This window comes from Amphiura filiformis, chromosome 4 (assembly GCF_039555335.1).
Source record: "Amphiura filiformis chromosome 4, Afil_fr2py, whole genome shotgun sequence".
NCBI lineage: Eukaryota > Metazoa > Echinodermata > Ophiuroidea > Amphilepidida > Amphiuridae > Amphiura > Amphiura filiformis.
This window is the reverse complement of record NC_092631.1, coordinates 69,182,688-69,209,109: the sequence shown is the minus strand read 5'-3', so window position 1 is coordinate 69,209,109 and position 26,422 is coordinate 69,182,688. Positions and strand designations below refer to the sequence as shown.

General features: G+C 36.6%; 1 protein-coding gene across 1 annotated transcript; it reads right to left on the bottom strand.

Annotated features, from left to right (window-relative positions):
- Positions 1-856: 856 nt before the first annotated feature.
- LOC140151297 (double-stranded RNA-binding protein Staufen homolog 2-like) lies at positions 857-19,083 on the bottom strand. Its single transcript, XM_072173579.1, is given in 13 exon segments — positions 857-4,354; positions 9,233-9,423; positions 10,339-10,571; positions 10,976-11,092; positions 11,451-11,508; positions 11,934-12,095; positions 13,126-13,299; positions 13,883-14,107; positions 14,676-14,961; positions 15,363-15,631; positions 18,092-18,205; positions 18,867-19,006; positions 19,009-19,083. Coding segments are annotated over 13 exon segments (2,046 nt in total). The 5' UTR covers positions 19,055-19,083; the 3' UTR covers positions 857-4,323.
- Positions 19,084-26,422: the final 7,339 nt, after the last annotated feature.

The following is a 26,422-nucleotide window of genomic DNA, read 5'->3' as shown; positions in this document are numbered from 1 at the left end:
GCAGTAGACAACATACAGGTATGTCATCAACACTGTCATCAGCAGTAGATAACATACAGGTATGTCATCAACACTGTCATCAGCAGTAGATAACATACAGGTATGTCATCAATACTGTCATCAGCAGTAGATAACATACAGGTATGTCATCAATACTGTCATCAGCAGTAGATAACATACAGGTATGTCATCAACACTGTCATCAGCAGTAGATAACATACAGGTATGTCATCAATACTGTCATCAGCAGTAGATAGCATACAGGTATGTCAGCAACACTCATCAGCAGTAGATAACATACAGGTATGTCATCAATACTGTCATTAGCAGTAGACAACATACAGGTATGTCATCAACACTGTCATCAGCAGTAGATAACATACAGGTATGTCATCAACACTGTCATCAGCAGTAGATAGCATACAGGTATGTCATCAATACTGTCATCAGCAGTAGATAACAAACAGGTATGTCATCAACACTGTCATCAGCAGTAAATTACATACAGGTATGTCATCAACACTGTCATCAGCAGTAGATAGCATAATGTGTATGCCATCAACACTGTCAACGCTGATAATGCATTTAATGATTTTGTTCATACCATAAAAGCATTTTTCACTCTCTCTGGTTATACAAAAATATTTTGTATTTTCATGGAGTGGGTGCGTGTATAGGGAGGGGTAGGAGTTTGGGGAGAAGCCATCAATTGGGTCACCCACCTGAAATGTTTACACAATTACAAAGCATTTACTATTATCCTTAGTAAAAGGACAACTTCTGTGAATGAAGTTGACCCTGTATTTTGTACCCACCAGACGCAATCACCATGACACAATCAATTTAACTCAAACAATTCTTGCAATTACCATGCAATACTGTCACTGCAATTTATTTGTTATTAACCACTGACATTACATAAACTGTTTATTCAATTAATAGCATTTTTATTTGCAGACAGGTTGCAGAGTATTTTTTATATTTCAACTTGGAATTCAAGCTTACTTAAACATTACATATTTTTCCAACATGCAAATGATGCTACCAAATGTGAGGAGATTATGTAAATTTTTTACTGTTGTACTTGAAAATATAATAGTAGTAAAACCCTAATATTATTGTTAGTAAACAATAAAAGATTGTATATACTTTGTGCTTGTGAATCTACAAAATTGAAAGGACCAGTTTCTTGCATGTGGATGTAGTGAACGTGTACGGTCAAAAGAATGTTGTCCAAAAGTGCCAATTGGTTTCAACCATTGAAGTGATATCAATCATGAACCACATCCAGAATAAAAATCTGATCAACTGCTTCAAATCATATACAATAACTTTCTTGGTGTCGTCTTAGCCCTAGATTGATAAGGGGTCAGGATAGTGATAATTTACGAACATCTACTTCTCTCAAGTTTCTCATCTGTGATACATTTACAAACAAAAGAAAATTCTACACTAAGAACATTTTATTTTGTGATATGAGCACATGTTTGCCTTGATATTTATTTAATGAATTGCAGAGGATATTAGCTTGATAAATTCTGCAATGTTGGACACCACTGGTGTTGAACCAATTACTACATTTTCATTTAAGAGCTTAGATGGAGTACATAAATACATACAGCTTAACTTATTCATAACACAAATCTATCTATTACAAATGGTACTTTTATGTAATTATTTGTATATTCATTTTCTTTAATTACACATTCTACAGGATTATGTTTTCATGACGTTGCAATAATACATGTGAGCAACGTCAGTAATGGCCATGACAGAAATATGAATAGGTATTCCCCTCGCCTGACAAATCCACATTGGATGTGTTAAATCAAGAGTTTCTAAACACATCATTTTAGGATGTATGATTAAATCATAATGCACACACATTAACATGTATCAATTTTGGTATGCAAATATCCTTTCATATTTCTGCTGTGGACAGTAACTTCTTATCTATCAATTAGGTAGTACGAATAAGATATGTTAAACATCATTTTTATCATCATCATCATCACGCCATTTGCATGTTGGGTTTTGAATACACACAAAATGTGTAAACCAACAACAACAAAGAGAGAATACTAGAAGTTTTAAACAAAAACATTAATATTTGTTTGTGCAGTTTTCTTCCTTTAACCAACCCTTGGTGACCCATAACTGTGCCCTTTAATTTTCATTTGAGTTAGTACCTTTTTAATGACATGCCTGCACAATTTTCAAATATCAACTTCATTATAAATTCTGAAAATTGCCCATTACTAAATAAACATTATCCCTCAACATTTCCAGTTGCACATGCAAGTTGATGGCAACAAAAGAGATTGGTTCAAAAGTTCTCCATTTTATAATCCTATTCCAGCAAACCAGGACAAAAATCTGACTTAAAGTTTTGCAAATGAACTATTTGTGAACAGTAATGCAATTTTTATTTACTCCTGCATTAAGTATAAAATCCTACAAACTTTCAAATGTCAAAACATTTCTTTGTTTTTTGAAATCATTAATAACGGAAATTAACCCACTCAACTATGTAGTATTCTCCCCAATATGTCTTACATAATAACACAAGATATTAACTACACAACATTTTCAAATTCTTTCATTTGGTTCTCACTTTCATGACTCTCACTCGCAATTTAAGTGAGGGAACACAATTACTGAATGTCTTGTATAATAATTAGTAACCTAGATTTGCTTGATGACTGACAGGGGTTAAAGTTCAAAGGTTATAGGGTCAAACCTGTGTATACAATCCTAAATGATTCAATGTACAAGATACACATAATATAAAAGAAAGCGCATTATGTTTTACACAGCGCAGAGCTCCATTTACTTAATATTTTGTTTATTATCTGAATATACCCGACTGCCAGGTCCTACAACTACTACAAATGCCTTGTCTCTGACATTATCATAGCACTACATACTTCAACAGTGCAGTTCTATTACTATATATCCAGGTACACTCCACAAATGGACACTTGCCAACCGAGTAATACACCCAGAGTATAAAATTATAATGTAGTATTATGAAATACCCAATTTCCAAGGAACGATATTGAAGTATGTAGTGCAAACAAAGATTGAAGTTGGACCCAAAGGTCATGCTGTCAGTCACCAAGGTCAAAGGTCGCCGTGGTAGAGACCCTCTCCATAGTCATCTCTGCCAAGGCTACACCGAAAAAAGCAGAAACAATTATACCACACATTCTATTTTTTTTCACTATGAACAGTTGTGAGACGATCAAGCAACATTAGTCCCAAGTTCCTAAAATTGATTTCAAGATATGCCAAAATGGACCGTTACTTCTTTTTTATTTTATTACTTTCCTTATATCTCACAAACCAATTTTTAAGGAATTATTGGATTATTTTAGCCTTTTAGATAGGCAAAAAATTGATAAAAAAACGAACAAATGACAAATTTGTTTAACAAGTGACTTTTTTGGCTTGATCGTGTCATAATCAATTACAACATTTCCACAGCTCAATTTTAATTTTATATATTTTCAAATTGTCAGTGATTTACAACTTGACTTTTTAACTCGCACCCAATCCCAACAACTAAAATAATAACAAGTATAATGAAATAATGTAAATAAAAAACAGTCTTACTTGAAGCTTGAAATTCATAATAAAATAAACACACAAAATTATTCATGACACTATGGGTTATATTAATGAGCTGTGGACATGTGTAATAGTATTTATTATCAATCATTATATAGCAATAATGAACAATATTAATAGAGAGTAATAATTGAGCTGTTATAACAAAGTTTGCACTAATATTTACTGGTTGGGAACTTAACATGTTTTTTGGTTATTTTTTTCAATTTTCTTCATTTTTTTTCTATAAAAAAAGTTTAGGTCAAGCCAATTACCATTGACTAACAGAGGATTAATTTTTTTTCTAAGCAATTTTGACTAGTCATTTTGATTAAATTAGTATGTTCTGCAAAAAAAATGTAGTCATTTCGACTTGAACACTACCTTGATCTCATTAACAGAAACATTCTTGTTTCAAAACACATCACTTATGACACACAATTTATACCTCTGTTAAACACCTTATGTATGGAAACACTTTAAACTGTATTTTTACATTTTAACGCCTTTACACTACTGGCACTTTTCTTAACCTAAAATTTCATATTCTTCCTGTTTATAATTCTTTTTAGAACAAAATGTTAAGTGAGACAATAACTCCCATCACCTGTGCGTGTACATAATTACTGGCCCATCTGGTCCGGGTGTAGTCTGAAGCTCCTATCATGCTTTGCATCCGCTCCAACTAGCTCCAGAGGGTAGAGGTCATGCCATCTAGCGTTTCTTGTTGCCAACCTTTTGAGTTCTAGATGCGGGGATAAAAAAAGAACAACTTCTTTATTCCTACACACATTTCTCTTATTATTACTACCATGCGCATCTAGAACAGAAGAGTCCTCATTAAGAAGGTCATAACTTTGAGCATAATTAACCAAAAAATTGATACAAATGTGTAAATTATTTTGCTACCTGCCGTACGATACCTCACTTGTGTAAAAAGAAACCAGAACTGTCGAGAAATTAATGATTGAATGAAATTTGGTGCGATTCAAAAAGTTGCTGTGTCATTTACTATGTAAAAATATATGCTGGGGGCCAATCAAGTCACCCAATGTTAATCGGTATCAGTCATGCACATGCAGAGAAGGTGAGTTGAACATGCTAGGCTATTAAATTTCACGCTGCGTAATTTGCAAATTATTTTGTTCATATTGCACCGGTTTTACACAAGTTTGATATCATATGCAGCTAACAAAATTCTCTTCATTTTTCTTCATATTGCTTTAAATTCATTATGCTACAAGTTATGACTATTCAAACCAATGGGAACTTTCTGTTTTTCTTCACTTTGCTAATCTGATGTATTTTCTTTTTCCTGCATATTGCACTTACAAGTTACTTTTGGATATATGGTTTGTTTTCCAAAGCAAACGTAATCATATTAGCTCATTTTGATAGAATTGTTAAAAAATAATGATATCACACTAGCTTTCGGAGAAGCGTGTACCTCTCTTGATCTCTTGATTGAGTGACATAGGTAGGCTTTGTGTTTCCTTCATGCACATTAGTCTGCACTGAACAAACCTTTGACAGTCAAATTAGCTCAATTAATAAGGCGTTCGACTCCGGGGTTCGACTATGGTGCGAGAGGTTGCGGGTTTGAACCCTGGCGGTGCCTAGTATGCTCTTGTGGAAATATTGAGTTAGCTTGGAAATTCCCCTGGACAAGGAACTTACTGCTAATTGTCTTGTTGTAACCCGTACAAAATTCGGGGAGCTGATCCTTGTTGTGAAGGTTATTTGTGGAATGTCTAGGGTGTGTGCTCTTGCAGCAGCAAAAGTCCCTGAATTGTTGTTAAGGGGTACTACACCTCGATAAATTTGTGTCTATTTTTGCATTTTTCTCAAAACTAATAACACAGTGGTAACAAAGTTATGTATATTATAGGGGCAAGGAATCCAATTACTACACTGGAATTTCAGTGACCCAAGACAAGCGGTTTGTTATTTATGACCAGAAATAAGGCACCGCTAGGATGTACCTCGTTTCCTAGCATATATACTGAACCGCTTGTCTTGAGTCACTGAAATTTCAGTGTAGTAATTGGATTCCTTGCCCCAATAATATACATAACTTTTGTTACCAGTGTGTAATTATTTTTGAGAAAATGCAAAAATAGTCACAAATTACCACATGGGTGTAGTACCCCTTAAATGGTTTATGGAATGATGTTGGCCGTAGTGGTCTGTGACAAACTGTAAAGTGTGCCGAGGCTTGTGGATCAATGTCTAGGAATTGTGCCTGTGCGTAACGCACTATAAATCATTGCGCTTAATATTATCTGCCAATAAGGTCCTTCCATTGTGGGATGATTGAATCATCCAATCAGAACCCCATTTTCGTGTTTATGCTACCTGTGTACTCGCATCACTGATGAGAGAAGTCAGAACTTCTTTGAAAGCTAGTGTATATATATAGCAATCATTGAAACGGGCGAATAAGTAAAGGGACTTTAAACAATACTGTTAGAAAAGCTAGAAAAGAATGTACAACACTGCAAAAAGAAGTAAGTATTTTTCAATTGTATCAACATAAAGAACAGAAGTATAAAAAGAAAAATGATGAGTAAATACTGGAGTACATTGCATCACTTTGTGGTTATTAGGCATGTTTTCCCTAGTTACTGGCAGGCTTTGGATCAGATGCAATTAATGAAGGAGCACAAATAATCACTGAACCTGAACTGACCCAATAATTAATGTTGAATACTAAAAGGCCTATCCATTGAGTTGTCCATAAAATCATCAAAATTCAAATGTTGGCATCTTTGTTAGTGTCATAGATGTGCTAACATATCCTGCTATAGTAGGAATTCCAATTGAATGAACGCAGCTTTCAACAGCTGTACTCGATCCAAACGCGATCGTATATCACATATTTCAAACTACAATGCGAACGCACAACCTTGGATACAATGCTAACCAATCACGAGTGGGTTGACATGGTTGGATTCACTTCCGCGTTGCTCACGCATAGTCGCACACGCTAGCGTACATCGCGCAGTGTATGCAAAAAACGTCACGCTATTAAATGCTGCGTTCATTCAATTGGAATTCCTACTATAGTGGTTAAGCGGAAAGATGTGTATTATTAAAGACAAAATAAGACATTTTGCATGAATCTGTAATTTCTCTACTTACATGTAAGTTGAGAGAACCATTGCAATATGTACAGTGATTATTAGTGTAGAAAGTTATTTTTAGGTCTGACTTGGGTCAAATTTTATAAATATTTTAGTCTGAATACCGGGTCGAAACCCTGCAATTGCGTTCGTATCGACAGGGGAACCTTGTGTTTAACTAGTTTTATAGATTTGTCAAACATGTACATTATAGATTCCTTCACAGAAGCTGATTAGTGTCTTCAATGCGATTGTTTTAGAAGCACCACAAAACTTTGGCAACAAAAATGTTTGAAATCAAAAAGCAAACCCTTATCATCTAATTGCTGAGGTAAGATTTACAAAAGTAATGGCTATCAAAGAAAGCACAATGGTGGTTAAGAAATAGTTTTTAACTTGATGCAGGATTTTCTAATAATACTGACAATGCCACCGATGTAATGCAATGCACATGGGAATTTGGTCTATCCTTCATGTAAGCCTACATCAAACTAACCTATGGTTGAGACTTCATTGAGGGATTATAGAGCTTCATATAATCCGTCTGGATACTAGGTTACCGTACCTCCAGAGACGATATCATATCCTTCCCAGAATCCTTTGCAGCATTATACATCACCTCAGTTCATCAAATAACACTCCTATTACTTTGCACAATGTTCCACTTGTTTTCAGTGAGGATAGACTGGCTGAACATGGGTCGACAGTTATGAATTAAACAGAATTTGCAAGCTCTGAATGAGTGAACTTGCTCTTTTCATTGAAGTACCTTTTTTCACTATTGACCCATGTTGAGCTGGATTGCAAATCAGTACAGAACATTGAAATGGAAGCAATGCATTATGGGGATTGTAAGATATCTTTTCTGGGCTACCTAAGAGTAGGCTTACAGGAAGGTAATACCAAAATATGACAAACAAGAACTAGAAACACTTTTAGTTAATAATTGATAATCAAAGTGATTATTGGTTAATGATTATGATAATGAGAGATAATCACATCTGTCAGGTGGTAGAGTCCTGTTGAGATGCTTATGTGTGAATCCTAATACCTAGAAAATAAAGCAGATGGAATGATATGTGTGAGAGTCAAAGAGGTTAGATTGCAAGAGCTCACACCCCTGTGCCCCCTGAGCATTGTGGGTATAAATATGTGCTCAAGAGACATGCCACCTCCCCTCCCCCCCCCAATTGACAATGCTCAAGGGGACAATACCACCTCCCCCATTTTTACACCTGTGAAAAATGTCAAAGTACACTATTTTGGTCTCCCTGCATGATAATCCAATATAGTGTATTTCACATACGCACAGGTCTACACTGAGATTGAATTCTCTTCTTCTAACCTCTTTGTTGAGAGTGGACAGCTTTCATTAGTGTAATGCAACTGCAAGGTAGACAGACATACATACCATCTTTCCATTTCTACCAAATTATACAACTTAGTTTCCAAATTTTGCTGAAGTTTACAGGATTTTGAACAGTATTGAAGCGTAAAACGTTTAATTACTGCTCTCTTTTAATTCTGAAATTTGTTTGTTTGTTTACAATTATAGCCTCAAAAATGGTGAAGTAAACATTGTGCCAATGCTGAGGGCTGCAGAGAATTTGCCTATATTCAGATCATTAATGGGTCTTGCCGGAATTTGGAAGGGCCTTTCGTTTCTAGTGTTTCTCTGAAAGACCTTTACATCAAGAAAAACACTGATTTGGCCAAATATCTCTCAGAATACTGTACTCTCTATACCCTATTCAAAAGTTATGAATCAACAATCCTATGGCAGCTGCATTTTCATTTAGCACCTGCATGCACATAACTACTTTCCCAAGTCTAATGGATGATATCAACTGAACTTAAGGCAATAATGGATTATAATGACAATCGTATGGTCAATGACTTCAACTTAATTTTTGATGCTATATTAAACCTGTGCATATTATATAAGTCTGATGTGTTAGCGTCGGTCACATGATAAAATTATGCTCTTTTTTGTTGTTAATTTTGTAAAATTCTATACTACTGAATCAATTTGAGCAAATTTTGTTCAACAGTGTTGCATTGCATTAATGACAGTAGCTGGTGACTTGAAAACAAAGAAATCTATGAAATGGAAAACAGGTTGAGTATGATGTTTAAGGAGATGAAAAGAACAACACAATTTGTGGTCATTATTGGAAGAAACAGAGATGTAGTGTCATAAGGGCATGAGGGTGCACATACCCCCCAAGTAGATGTCTCCATTGAATGGAATGGCAAGTGCCCCCCCCCCCCCATTTAATGGAATGGCAGAGTTCTCCCTCATCCCAAGTCTCCAGTAGAAATCATCATCATTGTGTATTCCAAGTTCTAATCAGTGAAAAAACTTCGATATCTCATACCCCAAATTCAATGTACCATGATTCTCTACCTTTTTACGAAGTAATGTGGAGTTTATCGAATAAAAATTTGTTTTCTATGTGTAAAATATTTGACTTCATCAAAGACCCCATGGATTGTCTTACCTGCCACCCTGGTTGATGACGGGTGCTTGGACTTGGTTCTCTTCTTCCTGGTTGAACCCAGCCAGAGAACGCAGGGCAGTGATAGCTGCTACATCATGGGATGCCTCCATGGTTGGACCTGCACCATGAGACACCAACTGGGGCTCGGTGGACACGGAGACCAATGACAAGAACTCGGCTTTGCCTCCTTGCTGCAGAGTTATACAAAAGGGGATGTGAAAAGGTATTGAACACAATGTATATAATTATTATGAATATGGGCAGTAATAGTCGTTACATTATGGGATGTCTCTGTGGTCGAACCTGCTAATGACATGAACTCGGCTTTGCTCCTTGCTGCACAATTACCCAAATAGGTGAAACAAGAACTGCAAGGTTATGACTCACTTAGGCCTTAATTAGCTGCTCCAATTATATGGCAGTAGCATAGGTTACTTGAACTGACAGGATGCAGGATAGCTCCAGATATGTATGCAAGGCCCCAAAAAATGTATTTGCTTGCACCAACCGACCCAAAAATGGCCACAAAAAAAACACCTTTTTTTTAGTTTTTAGTTTATAATTTTGATGGTTTTTATTACTTTTTCTGTGTCTAAATTTGATTTCAAAGCTAAATTTGGCCAACAACATTTTTCTTTTAAAAGAAAATCATTACTGTAAACTCATAACATTTATAACTATCCATTCATTTATCAATGTTTCCAATAAACTTGGCACCTTAAGTATGCAGTCGTTCTAATTGAATCAATTTCTATGGCATATCTTGCATATTGAAGGTGTGAAGTGAAGTGAAGTATTGATGTATCTTTCCACATCACCAATGTTCATTGCCTACAGGCCTATAGAGTAGTGAGTCCCTAAAATAAAATATTTTTCCAACCGACCGACCCACCCCAAAAATCCTACTGGAGGGCAAACAATTTTTTTCTTGGCCTAATAAGAATGCTACATACTGATTAGTTACAAAAGGAAACCCCTGTGAGCAACTCCTTTTTGACTCCGTAATATGGGATGTCTCATTTGCGAAAATTTTAATATCTCCGAATTCAGCAGCTATTACTTTCACTGAATGTCACAACTTCCATGCTTCATAAGGAAAAGCTCACCTTGGGGAAATCAGTGAATTGTATTTTAAGGCCCTGCACACGAGCCAAGTATTCTAGTTGTTGTTTTGGACGGCCCAGTTTCATATCAGGCATGGTTCCGTTAGACTTGGATATGTTATCTGCTGTTGGAGAGCGTCCCATACGTAGTAAATCGCGGGCAATCTCGGCTGTAACAGGTGGTATGCCTGTCGGTTTCTGGCCCGTAACAGGGGCACCTGGAGCACGGTTCAGACCTGCAAAAGTGATGGTTATTGCATTATTATAAAATCAAATAGTTTGATAAAAAACAAGCATATTCAAGATATATCTTGAAAGTAACATATAGGACCTACCTTACTTCCATTTCTATACACTATATGTTAATGCCATAACTGGAAGAAACACATGTGAAAATGATGGCCAAACTGACCATGTATTAGTGGACTACACCTTGTAGACTACACTTGTTGTTGGCACTCTATTTCTATGACAAATGGGAATTTTTCAATTGAGAATCTACCATCTTCACTTGCTCTATGTAATATGTAACATAATGCTGTATCCTGCATGCTGGACTTCCACTTTAAATAAAGCTATCAATTTCTAGACAAATAATTTTACTGTTTTTACAAAAACTAAACAACAAGGCATAGTTTACCTGAGCCAGCTGGAGGGGCATTTCCCTTGGTTTGGTTTCCAAACTGGACACCAGGCATCATGGGTAATAGACCAGGGGCTAGTTTGGTGCCTGGAATAATAGGCTCATCCTTGCCACCTAACAAAATATAAATTGAAGTTTGCGGTTAATACAAAAGATATACACCAGGGCGCTTCCTCATGAAAACATGGAAGTATATACTACAAGTGTGATCATTTATAAAAAGGACCCCACCCAACTTGGCATTCCTTTTTGACAAAAAGTGAAGGCAACTTCTGATAAATAAAACCACAGGTAGTTAAAGCCAATTCATTAACCAGGACTTGGCAACTATGTACAGCTTAAAAAATTAAAAAAACTATGCTTTTGTCAAGTGTTTCCAAGTTGATTATGCTGGTAACAGTCAGATGTTAATATGGTATCAAATTTGGACTCATAGAGTACACATACTCTTTTTGTAAACAACTAAACATACCTTTCTTTTTAAGAGGATCATCTACAAATGTTACTTTGCGGTCGCTGCCATCATCATTCTGTAAAAACAATAATGACGAAAAATGTAAATCTGGTATTACTTTACATGGAAAACTGGATGATAAACTGTGATGAACCACACCTGAAAGGGATTCTCCAATGATTTTACTTGCCTGTCTTCACACTAGCAGTTTCTAGCAAGCTCATCAATACTTTCCATATTTTATGCAAATGTTCAGAAGACATCAAGACCAAAAAATATGCAAAACACATGTTTAGTATTTTAACAAATTGTAAAGTTCACCCTCGTTGAAATACTATGGCGAGTCCTCAATGTTTATCTCCAAAGTTGGCCCCTCATATTACCCATAATGCACTTTGATAAGTTATTTATAGTCTGGATGATTTCTGGGAATTAATTTGGCAAACTATAACGGGTGGTGTAGCGTCCTTTCTGAACTAGTGGTGTGGTTTCCTTTCTTACCTGTCCAGTGTTTTTGAGGGCAGACTTGTTAGGAGCCCCTGGTCCATTTGGGTTTAGTACAGTGTTGTAGCCCATGGTACGTAGCATCTCTTCAGCTGCAGCACGCTTGGCATTCTTCTTGTTGGAACCTTTGCCAATGCAGGTGTAAGGACCAGCATTCACCTAGAGAATAAAGAACATTATCAATAGAGCTCAAAATTACAAGCAAGTGAAGGCAATAATATTGCCATAAAGAATTGATTCCCTCTCTCAATAAGTTAGTTTTCACTGTTGTTACCCTAATATGATAAGTGCATCACTCATGTTAAAGGTATGTCAGAACATTGGCTATATGAACGGAGTTATTCACCATTCTTTGTATATGAATTTATTTAGACATGATTGGTCAATGACTTGGGCACATGCATACAGCAATAGTAAAAATAATTTTACTAAAAAAGGAAGCCTGCAAAATAGATTAGGCAACAAAAAATCCCCATCTGTTCAACAGGTGGCTTGGTCAGTCCAGATATTTTTTCAGACCCCAAAGAAATCACAGAAAGCTTGAAAATTCTCAACATAAAAAATCAAAACAATTTTGAAAGCATTTTGAAAATTTTCAGATTTTTGTTTCAAAAAATTTCAAAATCAAAACGCTTTGGCCAAAAAATGAGCTCTACCCACTTGCATTAAAAAAATCCCCCCACGCAAAATCAGGGTCAGTCCAGCCTGTAGAACAGGGTTTTGTTTTTCATCACCTTAGGATGATACACGTGTGTGGAGCACTTGCTTCAAAGCCCCTCAAGAAAGTCATCTTGAGAATGGTCAACTAGATTTATATGTGTACATCCATATCAAAACGATGCACTTGTCGGCTGCTACATGTGTCTCATTTCACATAATATCTAGGAATAAATACCAGACTCATCTCCCTAGTAGAGGTCACTTCAAGTCATCCTAAGTCACATGGTTTAGGAATACAGAGAACATTCCTTATATACAATTTGACTTGGGGATAATTTGAAGTGACCTACACTTGATATGAGTCTGGTATTTATTCCTAGCTATTATGTGAAATGAGACACATGTAGCAGCCGACAAGTGCATCGTTTTGATATGAATGTACACAAATGTACTGCTGAAAAGAAGCAGGATGGTTGCATATCTCTTCATATTGATAAATATAACTAACACTTATTTAACATAAACATACCTGCATGGTAAATTCACGTCTGCGTAGCACCTGTCTTCCACTGCGTTCTACCACTCCGCGCTCCTCCGTGACAGAGAACACAGGTTCTTTTTCTTTCTTGGCTTGTAGGATCTGGACTAGACGACTGATTGGGTTGAGACCGGGTGCACCATATTCTGGGTTGGACGCACGAGTCTGAAATACAGAAGCAATTACAGTTATTGATAAGGTTTAATTTGGTACACAGGGTTACAAGTTTGTTACAAAGTTTGAGAATTTGCAAAAACGTTGTTCCTACAAAATATCTATTGTGTCGACTTTGAAAATTTACCAGAATCAACCATGACTTACCAAGATCTTTTTAAAATAACATTGACTTAATTTAGGACTTACGATGAAATTCTAACGCATGTAATAACAAGTTCATTGTAGCTTTTAAACCAGGTATTCATTAAATTAGTCACATCGTTTGTTTCAAAATTGAACACCAATATTGTTCTCAAGCCAGTACAAGAAATACAATCAACTACTGCCTATGTTCTAACTTCACAGCAATACCTTGTCTAAGTTTGAAGTGTTTTAGGACAGGGCAGAGCATCTTCTATTATTATTTCACCAGGTGCTGCTTCCAAGTTTAGTTTAGCATCATTATAATTCTTACTGGCTCAGAAATTTTACTGCAATCGGTCGTATTAAACTGGTACACGAACAAGCAAACAAAAATAAACCGGTCAGTTTACTTAATTGTGACAATGAAAACCACCTTGTAGAAACCCACCTGAATCAGAGACTTGTTCTTCTTCTTCTTAGTAACTGGGTAGCGACCCTTGGGTCTTTCTGGTTTCATAACTGGGGGTAGGGTGCGTAGACTAGCCATCATAGCCTCTGCAGCCTTACGCTTGGCATTCTTCTTGGAGTTACCTTCGCCCACGGTCACAAATTCACCCACACAGCACTGGACCTTGAAGTTTTTCATGTGAGGTGGACCTTGCTCCTCAGTGACCTTTTCAGAGTAATAAATATTACAAATTAAAATATGTTTGATGATGTTAAAGCCAGCGACCTTTTCAAATTAGAATATTATGGGACATGATCAGACGAAAGTATCCAATAAAACAAGGAAAAGTTAACAAAAAACATACAAAAATGAACATATTAAAGTTCACAGCAATAATCAGGGATGTTGGGATTTCAACAACAGTAATCTCAGGTACTGATCAAGTTAGACCTGGTAATAACTCAATCTTCAAAATTCCGACTTTGGTCTGATGAGTGGATCCGATCATGTCACATGTTACAAATTAAAGTATGTTTGATGATGTGAGGCTCCTGTTACAATTATTAAGTACAAATAGATTTGAAACACAAACAAATGTGCAAAGCAATTTGCAATTAGTTTGCACAAAATGTCAAACATTTGCATAAATACTAGCTTATACAGTGATTTAAATAAAGACTTGTACCCTGTACATTTAATTATATATCGAGGGTATAGGACCAGAAGGCGTACCTGCAATAGCGGACTTGTGCCATATTTTCTACATTTTTACATAAAATCCTTGATATGTTACCTTGAAGGCTACTCCTAGATTGTGATTATGAGCCGTTTCATACACCATACTGATATCAGACTTGACAAGATCATCCTCTTTTGCATTTGGATCCTTTTTCGCTACATTTACTCCAACTACTTCTTTGGGCGATTCCTCTCTTGGTGGCAACGGATCTTCATCAAATGCTTTGAGGGCTTTAGCGGCGGCATCTTGTCGGGCTTCTTTACGGGTGCGTCCCTCGCCAATGAATTCTCGGTTGCCAATGGAGACTTTTACGTATGCTGTGCGGAATGGACCTGGGTACCTGGAAACAAAGCAACTGACCAGTTAGTAGATTCTTGTAATAAGACTAGTAGAGTTGCACCCTATTCGGCAATCGCTCCGATGATTTTGGCCGCAGACTAGATGTAAAAATTCACAAACTCTTATCACACTGTCTAAATGAATCAAATGTAGTTGGGCCATAGACATCAAACTTGGCTCCATCAAAATTCAACATACGATAATAAATAATTTGTAGACTAATTGTAAAACAAGTCATAAACTATACATTCTGGACATTTTAAGAGTATCCAATGTTGTATTTGGAAGAGGCAGGCTTTTCAATAAACATCAAAATTGATGGGTATCAATCATTTTGATACACCCTGTACATCGCAATACTGTGATACCGATTCTGCAATTCATTAAAAGTAATCATCTCACCTTGGTCCTCGTCCGCCATGGTACATACCCCCTGGGCCAGGAGGGGGTGGACCAGTTGTCTGGGGTGGCATCCCATCATGCTGCTGGGGAGGTGGTACTGGGCCTCTGGGATATCCTTGTGGCGGTGGTCCTTGCGGTGGTCCTTGCTGCTGAGAATAGTACGGGTAGCGTGGACCGGGTGCGTTGCCTGGATCCAAGATAGTGTACTCCACGGGGGCGCCATGTTTCATAGCGAGGCTGTTGAGCTTAACGGTGGGAGTTAGGGCCTGCTTTTAGATATCAAGAATACACACGTAATCTGGGTCAAGATTGCGTCTAGCATTTACCTTGATGTGACAAGAGGATCTAAGGAGCTAGGCTACATATCTCACATAGGGAAGGGAGTGGGTCTGAGCTGTGCAGTTCACAGGCAAGTTTAATTAATAATGTAACTTGTCATGTTCTGACTAAGTTTTGTTTTTTAGAACCAGATGATTTTTTCAACATTTTCAAATTCCATGTCTCATCTTCTTTATGTTATATTAATATTCTTTAAATTGAATAAAGCCGTAACATCAATTTTACATTATGATACTTTTTTCATTTATGATTCAAAGATTTGGTCCAAGCAAATTTTGGTAATTTTTCCACCTAAAAAAGGGGTGGGACTTATTACTCGAGACAGTATGGCATTTGCCTAGCAGCATGGACACTGATTGATATTGGACACTGATTGATATTGGACTCTTGTCACACTGATATTGCCAAAGAGATTAGACCCGAAGAGTACTGACTCTGCCATGTTTAATTTTAACTTTGTGCTTGCTTGCATTGTGCAAGTAACATATTGTGGCGATAACTTGTGTTAAAAGGGCATTTCATAATCCACAGCATCATCCCCCCCCCCCACTTTTCTCCAAAAAAGTTGAGATTTTCTGGCTACATAATGTCTATGTAAAAAAATATCTTGCAGATTAATTCGTTTCACAAAATTATCGTGAATTTTGAATTACATTTTGGTACACCAGAACGAAATTACTATGTCTATGGAGCAGCGTAATACTAAATCATGCATAACTCGCAAACGCAAAATCTGAATCAACTGAAAATTTTGGAATACCAACTATCTACTGAAAAATGTCATTAAAAAGAGGATGCTAGGATCACAAAATACTCCTTTAAGGGGGTACTACACCCCTGGCCAATGTTGTGCCTATTTTTGCATTTTTCTCAAAAATTATAGCACATTGGTGACAAGTAAGATATGTATATTATAGGTGCAAGGACTACAACTACTGTACTGACAATTCAGCAACTCTAAGCAAGTAGTTATTGATTTATTGATCAAATATTGGTTTTCCCTCATTTTTGACTGTAACTCCGCAACTGTTGTCTGTGCTGAAATAAAATTTCCAGTGCAGTATTTGTAGTCCTTGCCCCTATAATATACATATCTTACTTTTCCCCAATGCGCTATAATTTTTTTTTTTTTTTTAAAAATAGGCACAAAATTTGGCAGGGGTGTAGTACCCCCTTAAGTGCTACATGCGCAAACCTTTGTAATGCTTAAAGCTTGAAGAGGCAAACTATTCCAACTTCAAGCATGACAATCCCATATGGTTGCTTTACCACATTGTTATGTACCAGGCAATTCTGAATCAATACCCTTTAGGTCTAATGTCTTTGGATATTGCTAGTTAAAACTTTTCAGTCTTGATTTGAGCAATAACGTAGCTTATGACACCATCACACAGTGTCTTATTTAGCGTTGTTGTGGTTACAACACAGACTACTACAGATTATTCGCCAACAGATAAAGTCCCAGCATCATCCAATCATTGAAAACAAATCATTCCATGAGGTGCAACATACTTAACTCCTAGCTACATACCGCTTATTTTTACGGTCATGTTTCGTGGAGACTCGCAACACTCGCAAGGGCATGCAACGCTGGCATGATTTGCTAGACAATCAGCCCTCGTGACTATGCAAGAATTCCCAGTATATAAGTGACTTTGGCTGTTGGCAAATATTCTGTAGTAGTACGTGGGTTACAATCCCGATGTTGTGATGATGTTGCATGCTATATTGCTGCTCAACACAAAGACTCTGAAGAGTAACTTTCCAAACAAATTGTTTGCCTATTACTGTGCAGCTCATCTCATTCTATTGGGTATCTACACACTACATGGACACTGCATACTTCACATACACTTCTAACATTGTAAAGCGCTACCAATACTACTGATAAACACCTGTGAAATATTTAGCATTTCAATCAGGATATAGATCACAATATTCTATGTGCATTATTGTGCAAATAAACACTTTTCACCAATGTTTCATTTTGCTTTATACTATGATTTCTGACACAGACTTGAGAATCTAATGATGTTTTACTTCTCTTCTTGAGCTCATGCAGTGGTGACTGTTTATTGTTTTAATTATTTGTATCACTGAATGACTGTGCTTCTGAACATGTAAAAGTACAGGCAATATAAGTTGTTGTATAACAGTTTGCACTCTTGTCTGTTTTCAATCTACAATGTAATCTATCAAAATTTATTGGTGCTTTCCCCTTTTTTTATTCATGCTATAAAAACCCGACTAATAACAAGTCCTAAATAGTGGTTCCAAACAGGTTGTTGGAAGATGATCTCTCCTATGGTTGACGTAAAAAATAACTTAAATCTCTGTTGCTCTTGTTAAGTTTTTATTTATCTTAATTATATTATTTTGTTCACAATTACCAATGTCTCATTCCCTCCAAATACCTGGATGTTTGGGATGCCATGCACTCTTGGTTTGGGTGCTCTTGGTTTGGGTTTGGGCAGTCCACAGTTCTGTAGGGCCTGTTCAGCAGCCTGCAAATAAATCCAGTCAAAAGTATACATAGTTAAATGATAAGTCAGCAAATGTAGCAGAACTTTATGAATTCCCATTATGTACTGATAATGGTTGAACAGCTAATTGAGAATGGTATCATGATCATGCAACTTGAATATGGCCTAAAGTATACAGTTAAAAATTAAATGATATTCTATATCGGGCTTCCAACTTCAATGGCATTCTGAAATCCAATTCTATTCTGTAAGTTGTCAAGCACTGTATCATATTGGTTATAAATGATAATGCTTCCATATCTGCAAGTTCAATTATTCTAAATAAGATTGAGTTAGTTCTGGCCAGACTTGGGAAATTATGGTTAGGTTTTAGGGTTAGGACGGAGGCTAAGGCAAAGGTTAGGAATAAGGTTAGGATTAAAATATTAGGATAGAACTGGCTCAGTTCCAACTGATTGTGATGTTCAAAGAATGAGCATGGCAGCATGAGTACCAAGCACATAGCGAGGTGTGGTGGGTCACTACTTATACTAGGTTATTGATGCTTAACTGATGCTTAACTGGATGGGATTTTGCCTTGGCTCTAAACTAGAGCTAAGATGCAAGGTTAGGATTATGGTTGGGGTGGTGACCCTTATATAGTAAAGTATAGTTCACAAGTTAGTAATCCCAGTTGACCAACCTTATGCTGGGCCTTCTTGATACTGCTTCCATTGGCTTCATACTTCTGCTGTCCTAGGGATAGACGCACAAGAAAATCTTCTCGTGGCGGGCCGGTCTCGTCGACGAGTTAAATAGAGGGGACCAGTTTGTTGTAACGGCCAACTCATTGAGTAGGCACATGGGTGTTTTCTCTTTGGGGTTTGCCATGTTTTGTTGGGCAGCTCCTGTACTTGGACTAGGCTACAAAACAAAAACATCAAAATGAGTCGAAAACTTAAGGTTACCATATATCATAATTCAAGTTACAAGAAGTCTGTACACTACACAACATGTGTATGAAGTTACCACCATGGCGACTAAGGATAAAATCTTGTTCTACATGGATTGATTTTAACTGAAATATTTTGAACAAAATTCAGAAAATTTTCAAAATATTTGTTTTTCTCCAAGCTTTCAATGATATTTTAGGGTCATTTAGCCTACTTCCAAAACAAAAAGAATCCTGACCGACCAACCCTACTTTGAATGTCCTTTTCACGTAGAACAAACTGTTTATTTTTTTGTGGCCTACGGTCAGTATTATTTTGACCTTCGCAACATGTTCTTTGCATACATACCTGAGTTGCACTACCACCTGCAGCAGGTGCTTCTGCCGTCATTCCAAGAATAGCCCCAGTGGCCGTCATTCCTGTTGGCGGCGACTGTGGCCCGGGTAGCATTCCCGGTGGCAGGGACTTCTGAGGCGCAGCACCCGTGGCCATCTGAAGAAGCGTGACGGTGGCTGCCCCCTGCTGCTGCTGAAGCGGCAGGCAGGTTTGCAGAGACTTTGGACATGGTTGCAAGCTTTGCGAGTCACCAATCAACCTGAATTTGAAAAGCAAAGAATGAAAGTTTACGGTTTCAAATGTTGCATTATATTAATTATTATTGTTGTTTTGTACCAGTACTGAAATCTCAAACTTTGAGTAGGCCCAAAGTCAAATCTACAACAACAAATCAACAATAACAATTTAATAATCAAACAACTTTTGTGACTCACTCCTTTCATTTTAGCCTTGATTCAAGGCACATTTTTTTTTTTTTTTTTTTTACATTTCCTTACTCTTTTCTTTTGGTCCTCCAGAAGCCAAATATACGCTAAGCCAAAAAAGAAACTTATAATTTTTCACAAGGTCATATCTTAAAAACCTGTCCATCAAAATAAATCAAAATTACACACAGGATTACTTCAATACTTTACTCTAAACACATGTCAGTAACCAAGCAGTTGTCCAACTGACACAACAGCAAAATGCACTAACATGGAATGTTGTTTCCTGGACCACATTCACAGTCCAATATTGGCACCCAGCACAACATGTTTTTTTTAATTGTTTACAAATTGATTGAGAAATCTATCTACTTATCCAAAATGACACACAATAGAGAAAGCACATGGAAGGAACTACTTATTATCTCAGTCACTCAATCGTCACCAATTTTCAATCGTATTAAAGTAAACAATTCTTTGTGAAGTTTAAGGGGTACTACACCCCTGGCCAATTTTGTGCCTATTTTTGCATTTTTCTCAAAAATTATAAGCGCATTGGTGACAAGTAAGATATGTATATTACAGGGGCAAGGACTACAACTACTGTACTGAAAATTCGGCAAGTCAAGGCAAGTAGTTATTGATTTATTGATCAAATAGTGGTTTTCCCTCATTTTTTGACTGTAACTCCACAACTGTTGTCTGTGCTGAAATAAAATTTCCAGTGCAGTAGTTGTAGTCCTTGCTCCTGTAATTAATATACACATCTTACTTGTCACCAATGCGCTATAATTTTTGAGAATATGCAAAAATAGGCACAAAATTGGGCAGGGGTGTAGTACCCCCTTAATGTTACCGAAATTTATTTTGATGACTTATCTGGTCATGTGTTGCAAATTGGTACATCAAAAATTAAAGAAGGAATAATTACAAATATTTTTAATTTTTGTGTTCGGACATCAATCCAAGTTGAACTAAACCTATTTCCTGAAGTTTTAAGGTATTATTTTATTGCTAATACTGTCTTCTTTTAAATAAAAAAAACTAGTTCATTCATCATGTTCATCTTCTTCATTTGGATAGCAAATAAAAAAGTCAAGACCTAAGTTAAAATGTCTAAGTAGTCAAGGGTGGACCATGGGGGGAGCAGCCATAGAATTGACACACAAATTGGTCAAAATGATGCCTTTTTAAAGTTATATCTGGAAAAATTTCAATCTTGGGGGTCTCAACATTCATGTATATAATCAAGAACACATTTAACTAATGAAATATGAACAAAAAATCTCATTGTTTAACTAGTCAAGTGCTAATTAGTGCTTATCACCCATAGGGCAGTTCCGTAATAGGTCAACCAAAATGGTCAAAATTTGAAACATGTTAAATCATGTTATTCCCGTAACCACCCGGGTATAAGCCCACCTTCAGCTATAAGCCCACCCCCTATTTTTCAAAACATTCTGGGAACAAGGGTGCGCTCAGGTATAAGCCCAGTACTAAATTTTGGCCAAGTTCTTAAATCAAATCAATGCTTTGCTCTCATATTTAAGAACAAATATAAAAAAATATCAGTTGATAATTAACATTCCACACATAAACATTTTGTAGCCAGAGGTTTCCAGTGACATAAAAAATCTCAACTTTTTTTGAGAAAAGTGGGGGGATGATGCTGTGGATCATGAAATGTCCTTTTAAATGGCCAACATAACCAGTGGGGTTTCTTTCACTTTACCTTGTTATTTCAACTTAAAATGGACAGCAACCCTTCCTGGCAGTTATTGCTATTATTTCAACAATTTTTTTCTCAACTTTTTTTGGGAAAAGTGGGGGATGAGGCTGTGGATCACGAAATGCCCTTTAAGTTGAAATAACAAGGTAAAGTGAAAGAAAAACCCACTAGTTATTTTGGCCATAAACTTCTATGGAGGACATATTATCATAATTTTTAAATTATGATAATAAATTAACTTTGCTCTGTTGACCTACAAAGACAACAAATTTGGCCGATTCCATTTAGGTGCAAGTTGGGACATGTGTAAACATTACAAAATTAATATGCAAAAAAAATCAGGTTTGAAAAAAATTAACCAATTTCATATTATAATCTGTCGTACATTATGGCTTTAACATGTTTAACGTGCACAGCACAGGAACCCCTAAATGATATTGTAGGTATGCTAGGTGAATTCAAATTTGCCATCAAACTGCATCATTTTACATATCAAATTAAAGCCCTTGAGTAAAGAAAGCCAAAACTGAAAACATTTTGTTCATAGCATTTTCCGTAGCAAAGTTACATCTTGTCAAAGACTGACTTTCATCAAAAAAGATTCTGCTAGCAAAATTCCCCAAAACGGCATTTAGGGGTGTTTCTAGATCTTAGTCTCATGGCGATAGCAGCTTTTTTAATGGAACTGCTATCAAAATCCTCTAAAATTTCATACTTCTTGCCAAAGAGCTTTTAATAGAAATAGAGTCGCAATAGATTATATAATGCTTTGTTCGTTTGATGCCGATTAGAAGTTGCGACAGGCTATTCATAAAAGTGGTACCATTGTTTCTAACAAAGGGGTTCCGCCATTAAATTGGTCACTGATCCGGCATCATATTAATGCTCTACACAACAGGCGAGTATCAATAAGTGACCACAATACAGTCATGTGTAAGGGCAGTCATGTGTAAAGTGGTACCATTGTTCCCACATATCCCAATGTGTGCTTGTGTGGGTCTGAAGTCTATAAAGGAGGCTTTAGCTGTCGATGCAATCATCTTTACCACCCACCTGACTTTAGACGCTTCATTTAAATAAATTGAATGCTCTTGCTGATCGATTACACATTAGATGTATGAAGGCTGCCATTTCCACATAGTAGGCCCTATATCTATATTACACTATAAATGGTAATCGCTATACGTATACATGTAAGTATAATAAGTATAGGGCCTATAAAGGTTGTTTTTAAGAAATTTCCATTTAATTTTATTTTAAGAAGGAGATTGGTATAGAAATAGTGGCGTACCCAATGAGGGGTGGGGGGTTGGGAAGGGGCATATTCACCCCTGTGACTTGTGAGAAGTCTTGGGAGGGGAGAAGGGAGGAAGAGGGGATATGGAGAATGAGAGAGGGCTGGAGGAAGGGAGAAATGAAAAGATATAATAAAGACAAGTAGATAAATAGAAATATAAGGAAAATGATGGGAATGAGAGAGGGAGGGTGAGAGGGGACAAGGAGAGCGAGGGAGTGATATTATAAAGTGTAGGCCAAGGAAAGAATAAGTACAGAGAAGGGAAAAGAAAGGAATGATGAATACATTTAATAATACTTATTAGGCCTATATAACTAAACACATAACAGCACTGGGCAGCCATTCGATGATGTCAATGCCTTTATTCGTTACGTAATTAAAACGCCCAGTCAGATGTATTTCACACCTGACCTGCCAAACACAAGTCACCCAATTTGAAAACTGGACGTTGAATGTACACTCTCATGAATATTGATTGGCAACATTTTCCAATATGTCAGCGCTCTAATCGGAAACAATAGAACAATAGACCCTGCAGAGCGTTGCTTCTTCAAGTTCTCTTGGCTTGCCAACAAAATTTGCCCACTTATTTCAAGAACAAAAAAGGCAGCTGGGAAAAGGATTAAAGTCAAATAAAATGAAGGATATAACATTCTTAAACACGATCATTCTATTTAATTTTCTATTGGACTGACAAATCAATTGATATTTGAACCTGTCTGGACAAGCCAGCATGACGTCTGGTGAAACAAAACAAAGATGGCGGATCCCCATAGAACACTGTACAAAATGCTTGTATCCTGTATCACGTGAATTTTAAATGGTACCGGCAAATTTCAGAACCAATTTTACATTGAAAATACCTAATGAATCAGCTCAAAATATCAAAACTTGATACCACGGTGTCTGCAAATCCGTGCTAGACTCTGGAGAGGGTGTCAAGGCGGCCCAAACATTGGCAAACACTAAAGAAAAACTTGATACGTGCAGGGCACACGTGTGTAAATTTTACGCGAGTGCTCTACAGTAATGAATGTAATATCACAGGGCAAAGATACTGTAAACTCGTATAACGTACATTTTAGCCTAAACGAACTTATTGGTAAATCAGGATCTTCACCCCGTGTTGTAACTGGACATTTAAGTAATGCTATAAATAAACAAATTTTTTTCTCAAATATCATTAAAAAAAACTAAATAGCTATCGGAATGGCATCAATTATAATATAATGTGTAGAAAAATATAGACCAAATATTTTGATATCAAATATTGAACTAAAACTTCAATTTTCTTCCTGAAATCGATAATATTGGAAAATCCGTCCCTAAAATCAGGCTGAGGTGTAAATTAATTATGCAAATGAGATTCAGTTGCCAAATTGGAAATAACTTTGGAAATTCTCGGTCTACTTCGGGCCCGGCTATCGGCTTGCCACAACAAAATCCCAAGCAAACTTTAAACAATGATAATTGCGAGCAGGAAATTTTTTTTATATCTAAGCATTTCTGCTGTTTTCCTAGGCCTGAAGTATTTTATTTAAAGCCATAATGTACGATCTTGGTTAATTTTTTTTCAAACTTTATTTTTGGCATACTAAATGGAATTGCCAAATTTGTTGTGTTGACTTTGTATTGGTCAACAGAACAAAGCTCGAAAAGGCATAATTCATAAAATTATATACCCGGTAGCCTATATCCTAAGGAGTGTTCATAAATACTTTGGTGGGGGAATATGGGAGGGATCAGTTTTGGGTCCTAAAAAGGGGGATAAAAAACTCAGATCTCAAACTACATGCAAATCAACAAAATGTGCTCATAAGCTCATTTTGTCGGCAAAAGGTGCTGGATTCACTGGACTTCAAGACATCCAACCCCAATGTCAAAAAGAAATCTATGCCACTGTTAATGATGTATATTTTTGGCTTCATTTTTAGAACATGAAGGGGGGAATCAAAAAAATTTAGACCATAAAAAGGGGGGATAAAAAAAAACCACTCTTTTTAGGGGGATCAAAAATGTTTTGACGTCCGAGGTTCTAACTTTTCCAACCCCCCCCCCCCAAAGTATTTATGAACACTCCCATGTAGAACTACATGATAAGTGGCCAAAATAACCAGTGGGTTTCTTTCACTTGACCTTGTTATTTCAGCTCAAAATGGACAGAAACCCTTCCCAATAATTAATTAATAATTAATATTTTTCAGCATTAGACATGTTAGAGTATAGAATAACAAATTTAAATATGGAAAGAAATCGTTCATTCGGGCTTTAAAAGGCGCCCATAAGCAGGGGGCAGGGGGCAGGAACTTTGCCACCCCTGGCTTGCCCCCCCCCCCCCCTTATGGCCAGGGGTTGATAGGCCTATCCCAGTTCCATAATCGCTGAAAAAAACAGTGACCAGTCTAAAAACTTTTGTTTTACTTTGAGAAAAACTCGTGTTTAATAATTTCTTTTGTATTGAATTTCTGCGGAGAAGAAAACTGTGTTTTATAGAACTCTGGGGATAAATTAATGGTTTTCAACTTGAAACTTGGGTCTCAAGGACTGATTTTCTGGGAATCATGCGGATCCGGGGTTGCTGGAGGTAACTCCCGGGGACTCCTTCTAGGGTACCTGTAGGGAATATGGGACCATTAAGGACGTTTAGCTTATTTGCATAAAAACTAAAGAAGATATGCCCACAAGAGATTGTTATGATGAACAACCTGTCCTTTAAGATTAATAAAACAGACAATGTTACCTTGTTTTTATGTTTGTTTGGACGCTATGACGTCAAAATGACGTCATCGTCAAGTGTCCCATTTTACCTGCATGTGCAGGTAATATGGGACACTGTGTTATCTCTATGGTGAAAATCAAAAAGTTCAGAAAATCACTCTTTTGTTCTAAAAACATTTTTGTTACACGATTTTGAATGTTAAATGCAAATTTCTACAAGAAAATTAAATTTTCTAAATAGTTTTGCTTTTCGCATTGACAATGCACACAATTTCCTATGTGTCGCATATTACCTGCACCCATTCAGTTGAAAATCAGAGAAAATAATCATTTATAAAGGAAAGTGCCACTTGTCAGTGGAATTTTACCTGCTGATAAGCAACCCATCACCTAAAGATCATAAAAATGACAAATGCCCCCTCAGTACCAGAGTTTTTGGATACACAATCATAAAATGTGACGTCATTGATTTTATATCAGGCCAAAAAACGACATAATTTTTTGGGCAATTTCACTCTTTTTGCCATTGATTTCCAATAGTTTGATACACAGACTCCAAAACTGCATTTCTAGAAGCACAATTGATGTCTCTAAACATTTAACAAATCAACTTAAAGTGTTTACCTTCTCTAAGCTATACTTTTTATTAAAATGAAAACAGGTGTCCCATATTACCTGCTGTCCCATATTACCTGCAGCTACCCTAGGACTAGTAAACTTTATACCCATCTACTCCCTATTCCAGAAAATACAGATCTAATTTTTTGGGATTAACAAAATATTATCCTGTTTTGCCAAATC